Consider the following 20,995-nt stretch of genomic DNA (forward strand, 5'->3'; position numbering starts at 1 on the left):
AAAAAAAAAAAAAAAAAAAAAAAAGATTCTGCTCCCCCACTCCTCCTTTGCAGTATTGCCAATTGCTGCTAACTCAAAGCAAGAGACCAACCCTGAGAACAAGTTCCGGATCTATCTCAGAAAAGGTAAGACAATAAAATGACCTAGACTTAAATTTTTAATCATAACATGATTCATCTGGGTGTGTGGTGGCATGAATACTTCATTAGCCTGAGTTTGAAGTAACTGTAGTACATAGCAGTGAACATATCCACACACACACCTGCAAAATCCTTAGTGGTACAAACAGAGGACAGCAGAGAAAAAAAGGTGCTGAATGCCCATTACGTATAAGAGTCATACTGCCGGTATGAAATGAGTTCATCAGGGCATGTATTCCATGTGGTGAGCTACATATCAGTGTTTTGCTGAAAAAGAGCTCTATGCACCTCTGGCAAGTATGTAATGCAGCTGACAGTATTTTGGCTAGGGGCTGGACCACTTTACCTTACTAGACAGTGAATCATGGCCCAATACATCCTCCTCTCTTTCATACTGAACAAAAAGGAGGAATCCACACCTGCTGCTATAGTGACAGGATATGAAGGAAAGGTCATTATGACCTCTACCCAAACCCCAACCCACAAGTGAACCCATGAGACACACGGAAGGATTTGGCAAATAAATAGATCATACCTTGAGTACTTATTTTTAACTGAAACATTGGATCTCCCATCGCAAGTAATGTCATGGCAGCTTCAGTGCTTCCATCATTAATCCCTGCAAAATTGTTCACATACATGTAAAATCACAAGCACAGTCATTTCCTTAGAAGTTTAACTAAAACATGATCAAAAAGCAGATGTTATTGTCTGAAACTGAAACAAAACATTTTTTCAACATGTTTTCTCTTGGGAATTCCAGATACTAGTAGCAGTACTTAACACACATAGTGATGGTCATCCATTAAACTAAAGGTGTTCTACAAACCCTGAGTAAGCAGCAGTATTCCCATTTTATAGAGAGGGAAACAAATGGACAGAGGAAGCAATTTGCTCAAGTCACACAGACGTTTGGGTCTAGACCCAGGTCTTATGACTCATTTCTGTGTCCTATCCACTGGATGATAGCACCTCCTTCTTTCATCTTCCACTACTTGGTAACATAGGATACAACATTTCTGTGTTCCAAAGTCATCACACTGAAATAAGCCCATAAACCCCAGTAGGGTATTGCCTCGTCACTGAAAATGCTATTTTCCTTTAAACAAAGCCATCTCTTAGCAAAGTTTCAAAATGCAATTCAAAAAACCAATGGATCAAATGGGGCTTTTTGCAATGAGTCCCATGTATGGGGAAATAATAGTGGTGCCCTAGGAGCAGACCAGGAAGCAATTTCTGACTCAGTCATGATGTTTCCCTGTTTCCCCCATAGTACATGCTGGCTGCCAAGTCTGCGAGAGGGATGGTGATGGTGGTTGGTACCAGAGCCATGGATTTGCCCATTTCTGTACCTTCCAGGCATTGTTTTAAGCCCCTGAAAAGGCTGCTTTTCCTCTAGCACAACAACCCACAATATGGATAACCAGTGCATGGGAGTGAGTGGGCACAAGACACCCACAATCTGGATGTAAACCAACAGCCTTGTAACTCTTGATCTGTCTGATGGACCTCATGAAGTAGTAGTCAGTTAGCACAGCTCCTCTAAAACTATGTATAAGACCTCATCAACTCAGGGTTGGATGGCTTGGTCTATGTCAAGACAGAGGGCCACCCAAAAATAAGTGTCTCTTGTATTTACCTGTGTCAGTCTCTGGATTTTCATGTGTAGTCACTTCCTTGAAGAAAAGACACAAATGATCTCTCAAATACAGCCAAAATCCCAAATAAAATTAAACTGCAATTTCAACTTAGTCCCCAGTGGCCAATTCTTTACTGCAAAGTTCAGCATGAGCAATCTGCTCTGATTGAATGGGGTTGTACAGCATCAACATTGGACTGACAAAGCCATCTAAAGAAAACTTGCACACTTCCTGCTTACGCCGTGCCCATCTATTATACTATACTATGCCATACTATTACTATCTTACATGTAATCTGATGTTTAACACTATAAAAATTAGACATACTATATAACCATAAGCATATTACTAAAAAAGGAATGCTTACAATTTGTGAGGCATTCAGATTTTCATCTCTCTGCATCACAGGCTGGACAACCACATTTAAATCATGAGACAGATATTCAGCAGCAGTAATGCAGGGCACATCTGGGACATTCACAGATATTTCAAGCTGCAAAAATCAAAGTTATTCCTATTTATTCAAAAAAGAAAGCTGTCTAAAACTTGCAGGAACACATAAGAAAATGGCTGTATATGCATAAGTTGTAATACTATTTTCTTCTAAACCAAATATTAAAATTAGTATCTAAAAGTAATCTATGATTTTGGGAAAGTGTCTGGATTTAAAGTAAAGTACGCCAAATCTGAAATGCTAGCTACAAATTTGCCAGACTCTGAAAAGCCATTCCTCCAGAAATCACTTGGGTACAAATGGGCAACAAATTCTACAAGATACCTGTGAATTCAAATCTCAAATAACCTAGAAGAGCTTTTATGATTTCAATGTCAAATCACAACATCAGCAAATGACAAAAGATCTGGGATGCTGGTGGAAGTATACAATTTCTCGGTTGGGAAAAACAGCCAGAGAGAAAATGAACGTTTTGCCAATAGTCTCTTTCTTGTTTCAAAATCTTTTGGAGATTATCTCCGATAAAACCCTAGCAGGAATACAAAGGATGTTAGAATTGATATGAAATAAGAAAAGATCAAGAGGACACCCACATCCCAGATGAGTACCAGGTTCAAGTCCCTGATCTGAATCAATTCAGACTGCCCAAAAATTCAGTGCATGGACTTGAACTCGACAACGTATTAAATATGGATGTAGTAGACACAGGTTCCAGTCCCTGCTCTGAATCAGGCTATTCAGGGGGTGCATCTATCACTAATCCTGCATCTGAGAAACCTTCCTGACAAAAAAGTTTTCCCAAAACGAATACGATTCCTCAAAAAGTTTCAGTTTTGACATATCAGCATTTTCCAACCAAAAAGAAAACATTAGTTGAAAAATTCCTAACCCACTGGAATTCACCAGTTGACTCAAAAGGGAAAAATACTGTTATGAGCTGAATGAAACTTGTTATGGACGGAGTTAAAACCTTTGTTGAAACTGATGTATGCACCCACTCTTCACTTAAGATAAGTGTTTCTTACAACTACGGGACCACACCTAAAACAAGGCCTAATAGAAACAAGCAAAATGTGGGCAAGGGGGGGTTCCACTGGACATTGTGTCCAGGTGGGTGGGTGAGATGGGGTGGTGGAAAGGCAGAATGCACAGAAACTGAGGGTATGTCTACGCAGCCGATGTTAAAGCACTACCGCGGCGGCACTTGAATGTGGCTGGGTAGTTGCGGCTCCAGCACTGGGAGAGAGCTACCCCCATGCGTTTGAATGTGGTTGGGTAGTCGCAGCTCCAGTGCTGGGAGAGACCACCCTTACAAGGGGAATAGCTACGAGCACTAGAAGCACAGCTCCCAGCACTGTAGCACTATCTACACTGCCACTTTACAGCGCTAAAACTTGCATTGCTCAGGGGTGTGTTTTTTCACACCGTGTTACGAGAAACAGGGATTTGTGCATTCTCTGTAAATAAACAAAACTGCATAAAAAAATACCCCAAACCAATTTGTACCCCAAAATGGAACATTCTTCAGGCCCCAAAACTTTGACTAGTTACTTGAGTTGATAAGAGGCAACAGTACTATGTATTATAGGTGGAGCTGGTAGAACCGCCTATTATTAAGACTGTCCAAAATTTCCCATTATAAGATCCGGTTTTCAGTGGCTTATAACTGCTAAACTTAACTGTTCCAGCTGAAATTTTCCATGCCAGGTGCCTGCCCCAGGCTGAAATTTATTTAGATTTTTCAAGTTTCTGAATTATTTTTTCTGACATTTCAGAGAATGAGATTTGGGAAAAACACAGTTTTGACAGGTTAAAATAATAACCATTTTGTTGAGAAGCACTTATACCACCACACTTTGAAGCAGGGATTTGAAATTTGGCAAGGATTGCCTTTGAGTCAGGGAAAGGCTTTTTGCTGTTGTACTGAAAACCTGCTCAATTTGGCCAAGCTATAAACTTAAGAAAAATTTCCGTCTGCACAGACTCAGTAGACACTTGCTAGAATCTGGCAGTTAGTTTCTCTGAATGTTCTGGCTGCACTGGTTATGCTCCATCCCCTCAGAGTTTTGTGCGCCAACCGGACCATACATCCACTATCCCCACAAAGCAGCTGAGAATGCTCCATCCCAGTGTTGCAGGGACTGAACAGGGCTCTCTCTGCAATTGCTTCTCTGGGCTATACAACTGAGAGCTAAGAGAGTCTCTCCTATGCTCTTACTGCAACTTGGAGAAGGAAACAGTCTGACCTGAATGAAGTGGGAAAAAGGCAGAGTGGTGGTTTATTTTTTGAGTGTCTTTTTTTTTGGAAGGAGTGTGGGGGTGCAAGAAGCCGAGGAAGTGAGGGGAAGAAGACTTGACTTGCAGAGCGAAATGATTGGCAGCTGTGGTGGAAAGATGACTGACTGTGAGAAGGAGCTGGGGTCAAGTCTGGGAGTGGCTGGGCAATGAACCTGGGACCAGGACAAGGAGCAAGGGAGCAAGACTGGAAACTGAGCAAAGAGACTAGAATGAAGAGCCAGGAGAGGAGGAGAAACAGGACTGAGATAAGGACAGGGTGGAGATGACAACTAGGAGGGGTCAGTGAGGGAGTGGGGCAGAAAGGTCCATGACCACAGGAGCACACTTCCCTCCAGAACCTAGAATGGAACCAAAAAGATACCCGAGTCTCAACATTCTTCTACCGTCATTAAGTATACATGAAACTCAGTGGCAAAGTGTCTCTGTGTCATCTCCCTCTAGTGGCTGGTCCGCAGAGGATGACAGCTTACTACTCCTACTAGTTACTCTTCGCTCAAGTGGCAGAGAGCTATGATGTGGCTCTAAAGGTTCCAACACACTCACATGGGTCATGAGCTGTCAATGGTTTGACATGATAGAATTTGTTTTCTGTTTTTGTTCTGTTTTTCTCCAAAAGCCTAGAAAAAATAATGTGGTCATGTAATTAAAGATGATTATGGTGAACTACTCAAGGGGCCCAAATTCAGACTGCACAGGCATTTTCTAATTTTGGATGCTTCACTTTGCAACCTTAACATTCTTTTAACAGTTTTTTTGAGTGCAATACATACATTAATTAGAAAGTAAATATGTATAATGCCATGAGACAAGATTGTTCTGGTCAGGTATGTTTCTTGAGAAAGCAAACAGAAGAACACAGGTTGCTCTGATTCTGACAAACATGATATTGAAATGTTTGCATCCATCCTGTCTTAGGCCGTGAGCTTGCAATGTACTCTCCAAAGGTGGATTCCTGCGCTCACAGAGACCCCCACTGAATGAAACAGGAATCACCCAGAGCCTCCCACACAATACTCATTGCAGAACCGAGCTTTAGGCTAAGTTCCTTGAGCAGCCTGTGCATCTCGTCCAGCACCAAGAACACATGCCAGAAATATTAATTCCACTCCACCACCAGTCCATTTGTCAATTAAACAAAACAGAAAAACTGCAGACCCACAACATATTTGCAAAATACATTGCTCTTGTTACTACAACTCAAGCGAAGGCAAGTGTGAGAAAAGCTGGTGGCAAAAGGAAAGAGTACACTCTAAAACACCAGACCTCTACAAAAGAAGTCAACATGTCATACCTCTTCCATGGTTTCCTCAATCTGGACAGGAACAGGTTTTGGAGATCGGAGACCTACAGGAACAAACACTGGAGCTTTGTTTACGTCTTCTGGTGAAAAACATTCATCTTCATCATCCAGCTCAAATTCATCTGCATCATCTTCATCCTCCTCCTGAGAAGCTCGGAGGGTCACCAAGGTTATCTTTGAACTCCCATGCTCTTTCCCAGATCTCTTGCTGTGGGCAGTTTTCAAGCCTTTGCCTTTGGTGATATTTGGTTTAATCTTTCGACGTGGTTTTCCCTTTTCACAGCGATCAACTTCACATTCAGAGGCAGAAGAAGTTCTTAGCTCAGATACACGTTTTGGCAGGCCTGCCTGTTCAGATGACCTTCTAGATTGCCTTCTAAATGGATATAAAAAAATAAATGCACTTTTTAGTAAAGTAGCAATATTAAACATAAAAAGCAATTAATGTTACAGTCACAGTGAACTCATGTGGCAATTGGGATTATGACCAGTGTTGACACATCATAATTAATTACGATCATACACTGGGAAAAATAAAATCAGTACTTCCATCAGTCAGCATTCCCATTCCTTTGTGAATGTTCAAAGTACTGATATTGTATTGTGGATATAATTACTTTCCTTATCTTTTAACTTCAGGCAGAAATTCTGGAAAACTGTGCTGTGCAGTGAAATTTAAAGGACCTGGTCATTTAGGGCAGTAGCGAGGAGGGGATTGTTTCCTTTTTATTTTGGAGAATCAAAAGTGTGTGCATGCATGTGTATTTTACAATCTTGAACACTTCAGCAGGCAGCTTAGTCAAGAAAGAGCCTATTCTCCACACTGACTTTGCAGGAGAAAGACTCAAGGTCAAGAGTTTTAAGATGAGAATTCCAGCCATGAAAAAACATCTGGAGAGTAAGCATGAGTGCACATGCCCACACACCCCCATCCACCCCACATCAGAAGAGTGGCCAGACAGAAAAAGTGAGAAACTTAACTATGGGCTCTTAGTTGGCCTAGTATTATTAAACCTTTAGTTACTTCACCTTATCAGTTTGTCTGAGGTCTTCTCCTGAGCATAAAGAAGCTGAGAATCATCATCTTGTTCTATTTGACTTTCACTCTCCGACAATCTCTCTGAAGACTGGAATTTACAGGACTGCCTGCTCCTTTTAGGAGGCACTGCCTCAATACTGTCTGCAGACTCTTTTTTCCATGAATCCTCTGAGGAGGATGCAACTTCCACTAAGTTACCAGATGTGTGCTAAATAGACATGAAGATAATGACTGCTAAAGTAAGTTTATATTCAGTAGTGGACAATGCTACACTAATAGTATTAAGAATTTTCCGTTATTTCTAACTAGATCCTTTAAAAAAAAAAAAAAAAGCATTAGTCAAATTCTTGAACACAATCCAAAACTGTGACCTCTGCTTCTTTCTTAGACAACCTTTTTCTAAGCTAACCCGGCTGCCCAGCTGAACCAGAAGAGCACTTGAAATAACTATTGACTACTGCTCCCAGTTGTGTTTTGGGTTTTTTTGTAAGGCAGTAAACCCTCCGTACTCAACTTCCTGTTACTGCTGCTAATTGCCACACCTGTGGTGGCCCAAGTCTAACTACAATAATCATCAGGAAGATTGACATTCAGGGCCTATACACTTTCCAGATCAGGGGTCAGCAACCTTTCAGAAGTGGTGTGCTGAGTCTTCATTTATTCACTCTGATTTAAGGTTTCGCGTGCCAGTAATACATTTTAACATTTTTAGAAGGTCTCTTTCTATAGGTCTATAGTATATAACTAAACTATTGTTGTATGTAAAGTAAATAAGGTTTTTAAAATGTTTAAGAAGCTTCATTTAAAATTAAATTAAAATGCAGAGCCTCCCAGAATGGTGGCCAGGACCTGGGCAGTGTGCGTGCCACTGAAAATCAGCATGCATGCCAAAGGTTGCCTACTCTTGTCCTAGATTCACCTAAGAAGAGGAAACTGCTTGTATCTTCTGACAAAGCAAAGACAGTGGGATTAGGAGAATGAAGGATCATTTCTTCTCGGCCCTTGCATGAACCGAAGAGAATCCTGCAGCAATTTAGATGAAGTGGCTTAAACAGAACAGTAGAATCGCAGAGGACTTGAAGGGACCTCATGAAATCATAAGGCCTAGCCCCCTATAAAGGGGCAGGGCCAAGTAAACCTAGACCACCCGACAGGTATTTGTCCAAACTGTTCTTAAAATCCTCCACTGATGGAGATTCCCTTGGAAGCCTAGTTAATATCTGAAATACCTTGATAGTCAAAAAGTTTCTCCTAATACCTAACCTAAATCTCCCTGGCTGCAGATTAAGTCCGTTACTTTTGGTCTTATGTTCAGTGGCATGGAGAACAAATGATCACAGTCCTCTATTACAGCACTTAACATATTTGAAGACTTATTAGGTTCCCCCTCAGTCTTCTTTTCTGAAGACTAAACATGTCCAGTTTTTTGTTTGTTTGTTTGAAAACCTTTCCTCATTCAGACATACCAAAAAGTTTGCCCAGAGCAGAGAGATCCCTACATTAAATGGCCCCTCCTAGCATTTTGTTGTTGCTGTTTCCTTCAGGAGCTCTGCTGACATAGAACCCATGAACTTGTTCTTCTGAGATGATGGCAAAAACCCATTAGCCATTGAAGTTCCCTGAGAAACCTTTACCATAAAACCCAGAAAATTATTAGGAGGTGAAAGCATAATCGTCACTTTATCCAGTAAGTCACAATTTCAACTAGTCATTGGTTGGTCCAGTTCAGTAAGAACATCTCACTTTTTAAACACGTATCAGTAATTGTACTTCATCAGTTACGGGCCTTTGGCTGGAATAATTTACAGGCCCAAAATATTTAGTGAATCTGTCGGACAGCAGGGCTTTTCCTCAGCTTGCTAAGGACTCACTGCCATGCCCACAGTCTCTTTTAACACAGTTTTATTGTCCAAAGTACTGAAACTGTCCCGCACTCAGCTCACCCTTTACATCTCAGGCTCTCACCGTCTCCCATCCCAGGGGACTCCAGCAATTCTGCTGCTCCTGCTTCCTAGCTCTCTCAGCCAGATTGACACCCCATCCCCCCGATCTCTCACTGACCCTTTATAGACCCAGATGCAGCTATGCCCCCTTAATTGGCCCAACTGGCACAGAGGCACCGGACCTATTTCAGTTACAAGGGCAAGCCATGCTGTGACAGAACCATATACTGAGGAGGAAATAAAAAAAGTCTAAGTTGTACATTGCAGACAACAGAAATAGAGTGAAGCCTCCTATGTCAGCTCAGTGCTATCCCGGAAATTAAAATAAAAAATAGAGGTTAACAGGTTGCCTGAATTATGTAATTCCACATTCACTAATATTTAATATATAAGCCACAAAAGACCTTGTGTGCATACGTACAGATTTTAAGCAGTTGTGATTATGAACAGCTGCCTTTATTTGTATCGTTCAGTGTGCAAAAGACACTTGTTTACATTTGCAGGTAATGAAATTATGGAATATTTAAGTGAATGAAGTCACTGATGGCAAATCAAAATGTAATTCAGTAAAAAATATAAAAGATGAAACATTGTCTTTTAAAATACTTTTAAACTATGTAGGTTTTGTGCTCATTATTTTTACATCAATTCATCACTGGCAATGAGATTCAAAGAACCAATTTAACCTCTGCTATCCAGAAAGTAGATTCTGCAAAATCCATAGGTCATAAGAAGAAGAAAGCATAAGAAAAGAATTCATTCACTGACATAATAGGCTGACCTAGATCTGATGTTCAGTACTTACCAGTAATGAGGTTAGGTTTTCTGATTTTTTACCACATGATACCAGACCTTCTTCCGTATTTCTAGCTTCAGTCTTTTCCTTAGTTGTGTTTTCTCCCTCTTCAAGGGCTTCTTTCTTTCTTGTTGCTCTAACTAGGTTTGGCTTTGGCCTCCGTAAATGGCCCCTCACTAGCTGTGCAGGTTTTATAGCACTTGGTTTATTTTCTTCTCCACAACTGGATCTAGGAAAATATTATGATTGTACATATTAGTTGTCACCGACCATTAACATAGCTTTTGCAAATCTACTATACTAGCCTAACTATATGTAACATCTGCCAAATGTGAACCAGGAAAAAAAGAAAAAAAAACAGTCGACTCCCATAAAGGTTCATCGCATACAGTATTTTAAGAAGTCCACTCAGGGGAAAAGGAAAATATGAAAAGGGAAATTGCCTGCACATCATTTTCAGTGGTGGATGTTTCAGTTTTCTTTGTGGCAGTACTGGCTCTTCTGTGTGCAAATGGAATATTTTGGGGGAGTGGAGCAGGAAAGGACAAGTCACTGTGGGATTAAGGTGCTCAAAGCTAACCCGAGTGCAAGTCAAGATTTTTTTTTTTCCCCAACAAATAGACAGCGGATGAAAAGATGTCCTATTATCATCATTTGTTTCTCTTGGGACAGAAAAGGGGAAGTCTTTTCTGATACTAGGGTATTGGTTATGAAGAGTCTGAACTTATTCCATAAAATTGATTTGAGGGCTCTGAAGACTGGAAAGTTTCTGCAAGTAGAAAAAGAAAGAATTCACGGTCTGGCCAAATTAATATGGAGGTACGTGTTACTGACGTAGAGAAAAATCTCATCTTGGCATGATCCACTTTCTAATGACTTAAAGCGAACAACACTGGCCAGTGGAGTAACATTTTATGGCAAACAGATGCAGGATAACATTGCAGGGGGAATTCAGAATGTAATCAAATCAGGTCATGAGAAATCTGATGAACTGGATAAAATGAAGGGTTGGCATTCATCCCTACCTCTGATTTTGTTGCTTTCACTATGGCCAAGAGGCTGCCAAGAAGTAGTCTTTCAGTCTGGCTATATTAAGAACTATACAGATTACAAATGACTCTTCAAACACATGGAATAAATCTTTAAACTAGTCAAGGAAGTTGGCAAAATTAAGATAATAGCAATGGTAGCAGATGTCAGGGCTTTGAAGGTCAACTTCCCACAAGAGAAAAAATAAGTTAATCTGGATATAGCATGAATACAACTTGTTCATTTTATACATACACAGTCCTTGATCAGAGGTGGGCACAAATATCCCAACTTTCAAAGGCCTAAGCCTAAACATCCATGCCTGGTTCCCACAGAATAACAATGCCTCAAAAGTGGACTAGTTAGTGACACTGAGGCAGGGAATAAACTCCCTTGCTGCTTGCCACAGCTCCACCAAAGGGACACACACAGGGAAAAAACAAACAAAACCAAAGCTAAACAATATTATCAGGGCATTTTCTTCCAAGATTAAAAATGTGCTCTCACAGCAAGAAAACAAAACTTTAAGACTATGTAATGGTGCCACCTGGTGACCCCTGTCATAACAAAAGTTATATATTACTGATAAAACTTTATAATACTTACAGTTTTTAAATGGGAATGGATTAGTACAACAGTGTTTTAAAGACGATTCATTTATGAAATATGAACATTACCTTTCAGAAGAATTCGGAAGCCTGCTCTCAACGTCTGTAGACATGCAACTCTTTCTTTGATCTCTCTGATTGTTGCAGGTGAAAGATTTCTCAAGGGAGCCAAGTTTTTCTGATTGAAAGCTTCTTTTTGGTGAGGTGATCCCACAGGAATCTGAACCATCTTTTTGGGCCAAATTCACTTCAGCCTTTAATTTATTTTAGAATAGCAAAAATATTAATATTAATTATGATATTTTTAAAGAATAAAAAAGCATTCTGAGTTATTATCCATAAATTCATCTGAATCAGAACTTCTTTCTAAAGGCTTTAAGCATCTTACGGTAACTAGTCATTGCTGCTATTCCTTCCATAAAGACAAGGCAACATCTAGGACAGGGGTTCTCAAACTGGGGGTCATAACCCCTCAGGGGTTTGTGAGGTCATTACATGGGGGTTGCGAGCTGTCAGCCTCCACTCCCAAACCCCACTTCGCCTCCAGCATTTATAATTGTGTTAAATATTTTTTTTAAATGTGTTTTTGATGTATAACGGGGGGCGGGGGTCGCACTCAGAAGCTTGCTGTATGAAAGGAGTCACCAATACATAAGTTTGAGAACCACAGCGGAAGATAAAAAACATCCAGTACTCTCCTTTTTGATCAGTTACTAGAGGTCTCCGAATAAAAACATGGCAACAACAAATAGTCTGTAGTGCATTTAAAATGCCTGTGCATTTTAAACGTCGAATGTCATGAAAATATCTGAAATTTCAAAATGTCTTTAGTTTGTCCATAAAGAAACAGGATAAATCTTACCATTTGCTTTATAAACATCTAGGCATTTGTTCTGTGTTCTTGAGTGGTTTATATTAAATTGTAAGTATCACGCATAAGGATACAAAAAGGATTTAATTAATGCCTAGTATGTGGGTTTATTAGCCTACTTAAGCACTTTCTTCATAAAAGCTGCAGGTAAAAGACAGGTATCAATAAGCATAAACAAAAAGATCTCAGTAAAATTCTCACTTCTAGAGAGAGTTGTACATCAGAATCCCTATGTGGTAAAGGGCTCTCCTCTGCTTTTCCTGTTTCCCCTTCAACTGGAGCAGTATCTTTTTCTGCCACTGGCTCTTCTTTCTTGCCATATGCCCTTCCCAGGTTTGGTCTAGCCCTCTGGAACCAACTCCTCATTAGCTGTGCTGGTTTGATAGCACATGGCTTATCTTCTTGGGAACTGCATTGTTCAGTGCCAATGATTTAAAAACAGAAAATGTCACATGGTTACAATTAATGGAACCTGTTACTGTACTCTAACAGATTTTTTAAAATCAATACTTATACAAAAAAAAGAGTTACACATTTTTTCATGCTGTGCCTTTTGGTTTAAGATCAGGAAAATGTACTTCTTTAGTATTTACAGTTTCCAGTTTTCAGCATTTGGGGAGTAACTCTGAACATGTAACATAGCCCAAGCCCAGTGTGAAGATCTTTCTTACTATTTTTCTGCTGTGTCTCATACACATCACTACTGGCTATTCTCATACTAGTAGGGAGTAGCCCAAGCCAGAAAGAAGCAGTGTGAAGGGGATCAACAAATTCTGGCTTTCTAGATACCTAATTTCCAGAATATTTAAATATTTAAATCCTGGGTACGCTTGTGTGACAATACTTCTACCTGAACATATCAGTTATATGCAAACCCTTTTTTGATTCTAAGGGTTATGGGTGAGAAGGCATCATAACTTGGTCTTAAATTGTGACGCTAACAATACTTCATGTTAATTCATAATGTCTACTAACAACATTAAGTTGCAATTGTAAGTAGAAACTAATAACAAAAGTGTGCCTTATGCGTCTTAATTTGAAAATAAGATGTAAACAAATCCACGTATTGCTCCTGTGATGAGAAAGGTTGCAATATTGCCAATAAAAATTTAGAGTGTTTGAAATTGTGCAATGATTTAAAAAGCATCACAACGAAACAAGCACTCCAAAATTTATTTTGTTAGTCCAATCCCTTTGCTTATAATTGGCCAGAATTTAAGAACCTCAATACTTCAGGTTAATTAGTGCCCTGTTACTTCATTTTTAATACACAGGTGCATCAATAACAAGAAGGGAAAGTGAGGGGATTTCATTATAGCTACTCTGGTTCCAGTGGTACTCAGATTAGGTTTTTAATCTTTCTCAATTTCTTATAAATAAAAGAGAAGAGGTAACAAAGGAGTAAAAATTAAGGGCAGGAGCAAGATCTTTGAAAGATGGTGGGTCTCTAGAATCCCACCATTACTACTTTACTTCCCTCCCCTTTCCCCCAGCCAAGACACATGTGTCAAGCCAATAGATTCCCCTTGCCTGTGAGTGTTAGAAAAATGTGACTTCCTCTGGAACCCCCAAAAGGAACAGCCACATTCCTGGCTCCAAGAATAGAATATGTTGCCTTGCAAATGCTGGCAAAGGCTAAGAAGTTGTTTTAAAGAATTAGTATTTCTGCAATGTTAAAAAAGTTTGTAGAATTTCTTGTGGGTTGAAAAAAGACCTATTTAAAGAAAGTATTTGTGGAGGTATTCTTTTTCTATAAGAGGCATAAAATTGTTGGAGATCTAGCTATTTTAGTTATATATGTAATCAGGAACTTGAATTTTTCTGTTGCTAGCAACACTAATATCACCAGGAAAACCAGTAACCAAATACATATTTAGTACTTGCATTCACCTAGACTAATAACATAAGAATACATTGGGTCAGAGGAAACAAGTAAGGACTTTGCCATTAACAATACTGGAAATCTTATCTGACAAACATGCAAGTATTAATGTATTAGACATTTATATGCATTTGGAAAAAACTACCTTCAGGAAGACAAAACTTGGTAGGAAAGAACTTTGAATTCAAATATATTCAAGACAGCCCCACAGAGAAACAATATCAAGCACCTGGGCTCAACTAAAGAAAGCCACAGAGTGAAAATGTTAGATACTAGCACTGAAATAAAGGACCAGAGAGAATTGGAAAACATTGGGAAGAAAGGTATTGATACATACACAGGGATCTCATTTGTACAATAGGTAAATCTTTACATGAAAAGCTTTCAAACTTGTTTCCTAAAATTCAACTTACCTGCTTGGTTCATCTAACACATTTTGGTAAACCTCAGGCACTGGAGAGTCTCTTTCTGGTGTCTGTTTCTCACAATCCAACAACTTATCTCCTGAAGTTTCAGAAGACACAGCTTCATTTTCACCCTTTGACTTGTGCTGAAAATGTAACTATCAATCATCAATAGCGGTCATGTACAGCAAACAAGTACTAAAACGTCCCATGTTTTAAAATAGGATTGCATTTTATAAGGCTCTCTCTGTAAATATCAAAATGAAAACTATTTGAGCATGTAATTCCACTAATGGGCAGGCAGAAAAACAATCACAGGACAGAATTTTAAAATCTGAGTGCTCACAGGTAGGCATCTAAATCCATATTTAGGCACTTTAGGGGATTTAAGAGCTTAACTATAGACACCCAAGTTTGAAAGTTTTGGGCATGCTGTTTTACACTTAGTGCCTTTCAGAGTATTTCATTGCAAGTTACAAAACCTAAGAATCAGTAAATAAAATGCAGCTAAATATCCTCTACTTTACAGATGTTTAAACAGAGGTGGGAAGGTGCTAAGTGACTTGCCTAAGGTTACCCAGCTTATGGTAAAGTCAGCAGGCATAGGCTTACTTCTATGGCAGAAGTGCTGTGCCACAAAAAGCTTAAAAATAGAATGTAGCTTTGTATGTAAGAACTGATAGTTTCCTGCTGTTCCTTCCTTGCCTCTCTGGCCTCCCTCACTTAGTTTCCCCAACAGTTTATTTAAATCAGGAAGGATGATGCAAAACCCTTATTTTTAAGTAGTTGATATGAGCCCAGCCAAGAGTTACTCGACTGTGCCTTATCTTTCCCTCTATTGCAAATCCAACCAAAACCATACCCTTCGTTTTCCATAATAAGCCTTTTATTTATTAAAAATAACTAGACTTTAAAGAGCTCATTGTTGTAATGTCTGTAATTGCTCAACCTGGTAAGGTTTACCATATAATACCCTCTAATCTTCAATCTGGTCGCTACTTAACTGCTGCATTATACTCCTTTTTGAGAAGTTAAAAATTAAATGTCTTGAAGTGGTTTACTTGTACTACAACTTACTACAGTGGAGGAGATGCCAGCAGATTCATCTTTTTGCAGAGCTGATTGCTCAGCTTCAGTCTTTTTTTCAGTTTCATCCTTTTCTGTTGCTCGTGTTTCTTTCTTTCCAACTGCCCTTCCTATGTTTGGCTTGGGCCTCTGGAATCGGCTTCTCACTAGCTGGGCTGGCTGGAGAGAGGCTGGTTTACTTCCTCCTTGAGAGATGTGTTTGCTGTGGAGCCTGCAGAAAAAACGTGATATCTGAAATCCTCTGTAACGCAGAGACATAATACTAGTATTCATAGGTCAGCTACATCTGCATCAATAAAATCTTTCTGTTCTGTTTTTCTTTAACAGTGCAGATGTTAAATTTTAAACAAATACATTAGCACAGTGGTTTGCAACTGGGGGGCCGTGAACAGGTTTCGGGGGGGCCACTAAGCACGGCCAGCATTAGACTTGCTGGGGCCCTCGGTAGAAAGCCAAAGCCCCACCGCAAGGGGCTGAAGCCCATGGCCCTGAGCACTGCCACGTGGGCCTGAAGCTGAAGTCTGAGCAATGTAGCTTTGCAGGGGCCCCTGTGGCATGGGGCACCAGGCAATTACCGGGCCTGCTATCCCCTAACGCCAGCCCTGGCTTTTATATGCAGAAAACCAGTTATTGTGGCACAGATGGGCCGTGGACTTTTTATAGCATGTTGAGGGGCCTCAGAAAGAAAAAGGCTGTGAACCTCTGCCATAGCAGATAGTAATTTGAAAAAAAAAAAATTGCAGTTTCTCCTCATCTCAGCAGATATTTTGCAGAAGAGCATTAGAGAAGCCTCATTACCTCCGTGCATCCATGACAGAATTCTGTTGTCTTAGGTATTAGCTTTGTTTGCAGTGATTTTCTACAGGTCTCCGACAGAAACTCACTAATTTGCTTTTGTGTTATAGCTTAAGTACACCTCAGAAATAGAAGGTGTTCATAAGTCTGAAATGTTCATAACTCTGAACAAAACATTCTGGTTGTTCTTTCAAAAGATTGCAACTGGACATTAATTTAATACAGCTTGAAACTTTATTATGCAGGAAGAAAAATGCTGCTTTTAACCATTTTAATTTAAATGAACAGGAGCGGCTAACAGGGAAGTTTTGCAAGGGAGTTCTCCAGGGGGGATGTGAGCAGGGGCTAGAACACAACGTTCTTTAAACTTAAAAGACAAAAACACTTCCTTTATATAAACAAAACAAAACAAAACAAAACAAAGGAACCAGCTGCAGGAGTAAAAAGAGAATGCAGGCAGAAGTTCAACAACAGAGTGGCAGCTATCCAGTTTATTGCACCCAATGCAGCATGTATGATTACCTGCCCTTCAGGCAGGTGGCATATGTGTGCATTCGGTGCAAGGAGTTCCTCGCCCTCAGAGACCGTGTATGGGCTTCAGAGACCAGAGTGGCCGAACTGGAGGAGCTGAGGGAGACAGAGGTGCATAGATGAGACTTTCTAGAACACAGTAGAACGGTCCCACCCCTGGTCTGACAGCCTCTGTTCTGTTGAGGAGGATGAAAGTTCCAGGGGAGGAAAGCATCCAACTGGAGCAGAGGGAAACAATCCCATAGTTGGGACCCTCCTTCCAGATGATGTTGTGGTATCCTCTCGCACTGAGGATACCTCTCTGGGGGAGGGAACTCCAGCTATCAGAAAAAGACAGGTAATAGTAATGGACAATTCAATCATTAGAAACACAGATAGCTGGGTTTCCAATGGCTGAGAGAACCGTATGGTTACTTGCCTGCCTGGTGCGAAGGTTGCAGATCTCTTGAGACATCTAGATAGACTTATGTGTAGTGCTGTGGAGGAGCTGGTGGTCGTGGTACATGTAGGTACCAATGACACAGGGAAGGACAGGCGCTACTAGGTAGGAGACTAAAATCCAGGACCTCCATGATAGCATTCTTTGAGATGCTCCCAGTTCCACACGCAGGGCCAGTTAGACAGGCAGAACTGCAGAGTCTCAATGCGTGACTGAGACAATGGTGTAGGGGTTTAGAATTATTAGGAACTGGGGAAAACTTTTGGGAAAGGGGCAGCCTGTATAGGAAGGATGGGCTCCATCTAAACCAAAATGGAACCAGATTGCTGGCACTTCAACATTAAAAAGGTCATAGAGCACTTTTTAAATTAAGAGCTGGGAGAAAGCCGACAGCTGCAGAGGAGCACATGATTTGGGTATTCCTTAGGGGAGAATCCATTACAGAAAATCTCGATGTCCTAGTGAGGATGAGAGGATGGAAAATGATAAAATACAAGCAGGGTCTGATTAGAAACAGTCAAATAAAAAAGAGTACCATTCAATTACATTGTGCAATGGAAGACAGCTAAAAGGAGACAAGTTTTTAAAGTGCTTATATACCAGTGCTAGAAGTCTAAATAATAAAATGGGTGAACCAGAGTGCCTTGTATTAAATGAGGATATTGATATAATAGGCATCACAGAAACTTGGATGAGGATAATCAATGGGATACAGTAATAACAGGGTACAAAAAAAAATCAGAAGGACAGAACAGGTCGTGCTGGTGGAGAGAGGCATTATATGGGAAAGAAAGCAGATTCAAATGAAGAAAAATCGTAAATGAATCAAACTGTACCATAGAATCTCTATGGATAGAAATTCCATGCTCTAATAATAAGAATATAACAGTAGGGATATATTACCAACCACCTGACCAGGATGGTGGCAGTGACAATAAAATGCTCAGGTAGATTAGAGAGGCTATTAAAATAAAAAAATAATAATAATGGGCCATTTCAATTATCCCCATATTGACTGGGCACGTCACCTCAGGATGGGATGCAGAGAAAGTTTCCTGACACATTAAAATGACTGCTTCTTGGAGCAGCTGGTCCTGAAACCCACCAAAGGAGAGGCAATTCTTGATTTAATCGTAAGTGGAGCACAGGATCTGGTCCAAGAGGTGAATATAGCTGGACCACTTGGTAATAGTGACCATAATATAATTAAATTTAATATCTCTGTGGCAGGAAAAACACCACAACAGCACAACACTATAGCATTTAATTTCAGAAAGGGGAACTGCACCCAAAAGAGGTGGTTAGTTAAACAGAAATTAAAGGTACAGTGCCAAAAGAAAAATCTATGCAAGCTGCGTGGAAACCTTTTAAAGACACCAAAATAGAGGCTCAACTTCAATGTATACCCCCAATTAAAAAAAACATAGTAAGAGAACCAAAAAAGAGCCACCATGGCTAAACAACAAAGTGAAAGAAGCAGTGACAGCCAAAAAAAGGCATCCTTTAAAATGTGGAAGTTAAATCCTACTGAGGAAAATAGAAAGGCGCATAAACGCTGGCAAATGAAGTGTAAAAAAACAATTAGGAAGGCCAAAAAAAGAATTTGAGGAACAGTTAGTGAAAGACTCAAAAAGTAAGAGCAATTTTTTATTTTTTTATTTTTTTTTTTTAAGTACATCAGATGCAGGAAGCCTGCTAAACAACCAGTGGGGCCACTGGATGATCGAGTTTCTAAAAGAGCACTCAAGGACAATAAGGCAATTGCGGAGAAACAAAATGAATTCTCTGCATTGGTCTTCATGGCTAAGGATGTGAGGGAGATTCCCAAACCTAAGCCATTATTTTTAGGTGACAGATCTCAGGAACTGTCCCAGATTGGGGTATCATTAGAGGTGGTTTTGGAACAAATGATACATTAAACACTAATAAGTCACCAGGACCAGAAGGTATTCACCCAACAGTTCTGACGGAACTCAGATGTGAAATTGCAGAACTACTAACTGTAGTCTGTAACCTATCATTTAAATCAGTTTCTGTACCAGATGACTAGAGGATAGCTAATCTGATGCAAATTTTTAAAAAGGGCTCCAGAGGTGATCTCAGCAATTACAGGCTGGTACCGGGCAAACTGGTGGAAACTATAGTAAAGAACAAAATTGTCAGACATGTAGATGAGCATAATTTGTTGGGGAAGAGTCAACATGGCTTTTGTAAAGTGAAATCATACCTCACCAATCTATTAGGATTCTTTAAGGGGGGTCAACAAACATGTGGACAAGGGGGATCCAGTGGATGTAGTGTATTTAGATTTTCAGAAAGTCTTTCACAAGATCCCTCACCAAAGGCTCTTATGGAAAGTAAGCTGCCACAGGATAAGAGGAAAGGTGCTCTCATGGACTGGTTAAAAGATAGGAAACAGGATAGGTACAAATAATCAGTTTTCAGAATGGAGGAAGATAAATAGCGGTGTCCCCCAGGGGTCTGTACTGGGACCAGTCCTATTCAACATATTCATAAATGATCTGGAAAAAGGGGTAAACAGTGAGGTGGCAAAATTTGCAGATGACACAAAATTATTAAAAATAGTTAAGACCCAGGCAGACAGCGAAGAGCTACAAAAGGATCTCTCAAAACTGGGTGACTGGGCAACAAAATGGCAGATGAAATTTAATGTTGATAAATGCCAAGCAATGTACATTGGAAAGTATAATCCCAACTATACATATAAAATGGTGGGGTCTAAATTAGCTGTTACCACTCAGGAAAGATCTTGGAGTCATTTGTGGATAGTTCTCTGAAAACCTCCACTCGGTATGCAGCGGCAGTCAAAAAAGCAAACAGAGTGCTGGGAATAATTAAGAAAGGGATAGATAAGAGGACAGAAAATATCATATTGCCTCTATATAAATCCATGGTATGCCCACATCTTGAATCCTGTGTTCAGATATGGTCGCCACATCTCCAAAAAGATATGTGAGAATTGGAAAAGGTTCAGAAAAGGGCAACAAAAATGATTAGGGGTATGGAATGGCTTCCGTATGAGGAGACTTGGACTTTTCAGCTTGGAAAAGAGATGACTAAGGGGAGATATGATAGAGGTCTATAAAATCATGACTGGTGTAGAGGAAGTAGATAAGGAAGTGTTGTTTACTACTTCTCATAACACAAGAACTAGGGGTCACCAAATGAAATTAATAGGCAGCAGGTTTAAAACAAAAGGAAGTATTTCTTCACATAAACACACAGTCAACCTGTAGAACTCCTTGTCAGAGGATGTTGGGAAGGCACAGAGCATAACAGGGTTCAAAAAAGAACTAGATAAATTCATGGAGGATAGGTCCATCAATGACTATTAGCCAGGATGGGCAGGAACGGTGTCCCTAGCCTCTGTTTGCCAGAAGCTGGGAATGAGTGACAGGGAATGGATCACTTGATGATTACCTGTTCTGTTCATTTCCTCTGGGACACCTGGCACTGGCCACTGTTGGAAAACAGGATACTGAACTATATGGACCTTTGTTCTGACCCAGTGGGGCCATTCTTATGTTCTTATGAAACAAGCACAGAAACCATTTCCTTGCTTTATCAAAATAAGAAAAAAGAAAAAGAAAAAAAGCAAAGTTTCAGTAGTTTATGTTTAACACAGTACTGTACTTTGCTTTTTTTTGGTCCCTGCTGCCTGATTGCGTATTTCCAGTTCCACATGAGGTATGTGGTTGACAAGTCACTTCATAACTCTG

The 20,995-nt window shown here is 40.0% G+C and overlaps 1 protein-coding gene across 8 annotated transcripts in view; it reads right to left on the bottom strand.

Moving 5' to 3' along the window:
* Positions 1-20,995, bottom strand: part of BDP1 (B double prime 1, subunit of RNA polymerase III transcription initiation factor IIIB) — a 78,720-nt gene that overhangs the window by 27,133 nt on the left and 30,592 nt on the right. For 7 of the 8 annotated variants that reach the window (XM_050946817.1, XM_050946815.1, XM_050946819.1 and 4 more), the window contains exons 22-31: positions 15,482-15,701; positions 14,414-14,562; positions 12,320-12,527; positions 11,317-11,501; positions 9,620-9,839; positions 6,862-7,079; positions 5,824-6,208; positions 2,148-2,273; positions 1,780-1,816; positions 676-759 (exon numbers count right to left, since the gene is read on the bottom strand). In XM_050946817.1, coding sequence (XP_050802774.1) covers positions 676-759; positions 1,780-1,816; positions 2,148-2,273; positions 5,824-6,208; positions 6,862-7,079; positions 9,620-9,839; positions 11,317-11,501; positions 12,320-12,527; positions 14,414-14,562; positions 15,482-15,701 — 1,832 coding nt within the window. The remainder of the gene's footprint in view (positions 1-675; positions 760-1,779; positions 1,817-2,147; positions 2,274-5,823; positions 6,209-6,861; positions 7,080-9,619; positions 9,840-11,316; positions 11,502-12,319; positions 12,528-14,413; positions 14,563-15,481; positions 15,702-20,995) is intronic. The other variant, XM_050946816.1, reaches the window with a different exon arrangement.

Source organism: Gopherus flavomarginatus, chromosome 3, assembly GCF_025201925.1.
Source record: "Gopherus flavomarginatus isolate rGopFla2 chromosome 3, rGopFla2.mat.asm, whole genome shotgun sequence".
In the NCBI taxonomy this organism is placed as follows: domain Eukaryota; kingdom Metazoa; phylum Chordata; order Testudines; family Testudinidae; genus Gopherus; species Gopherus flavomarginatus.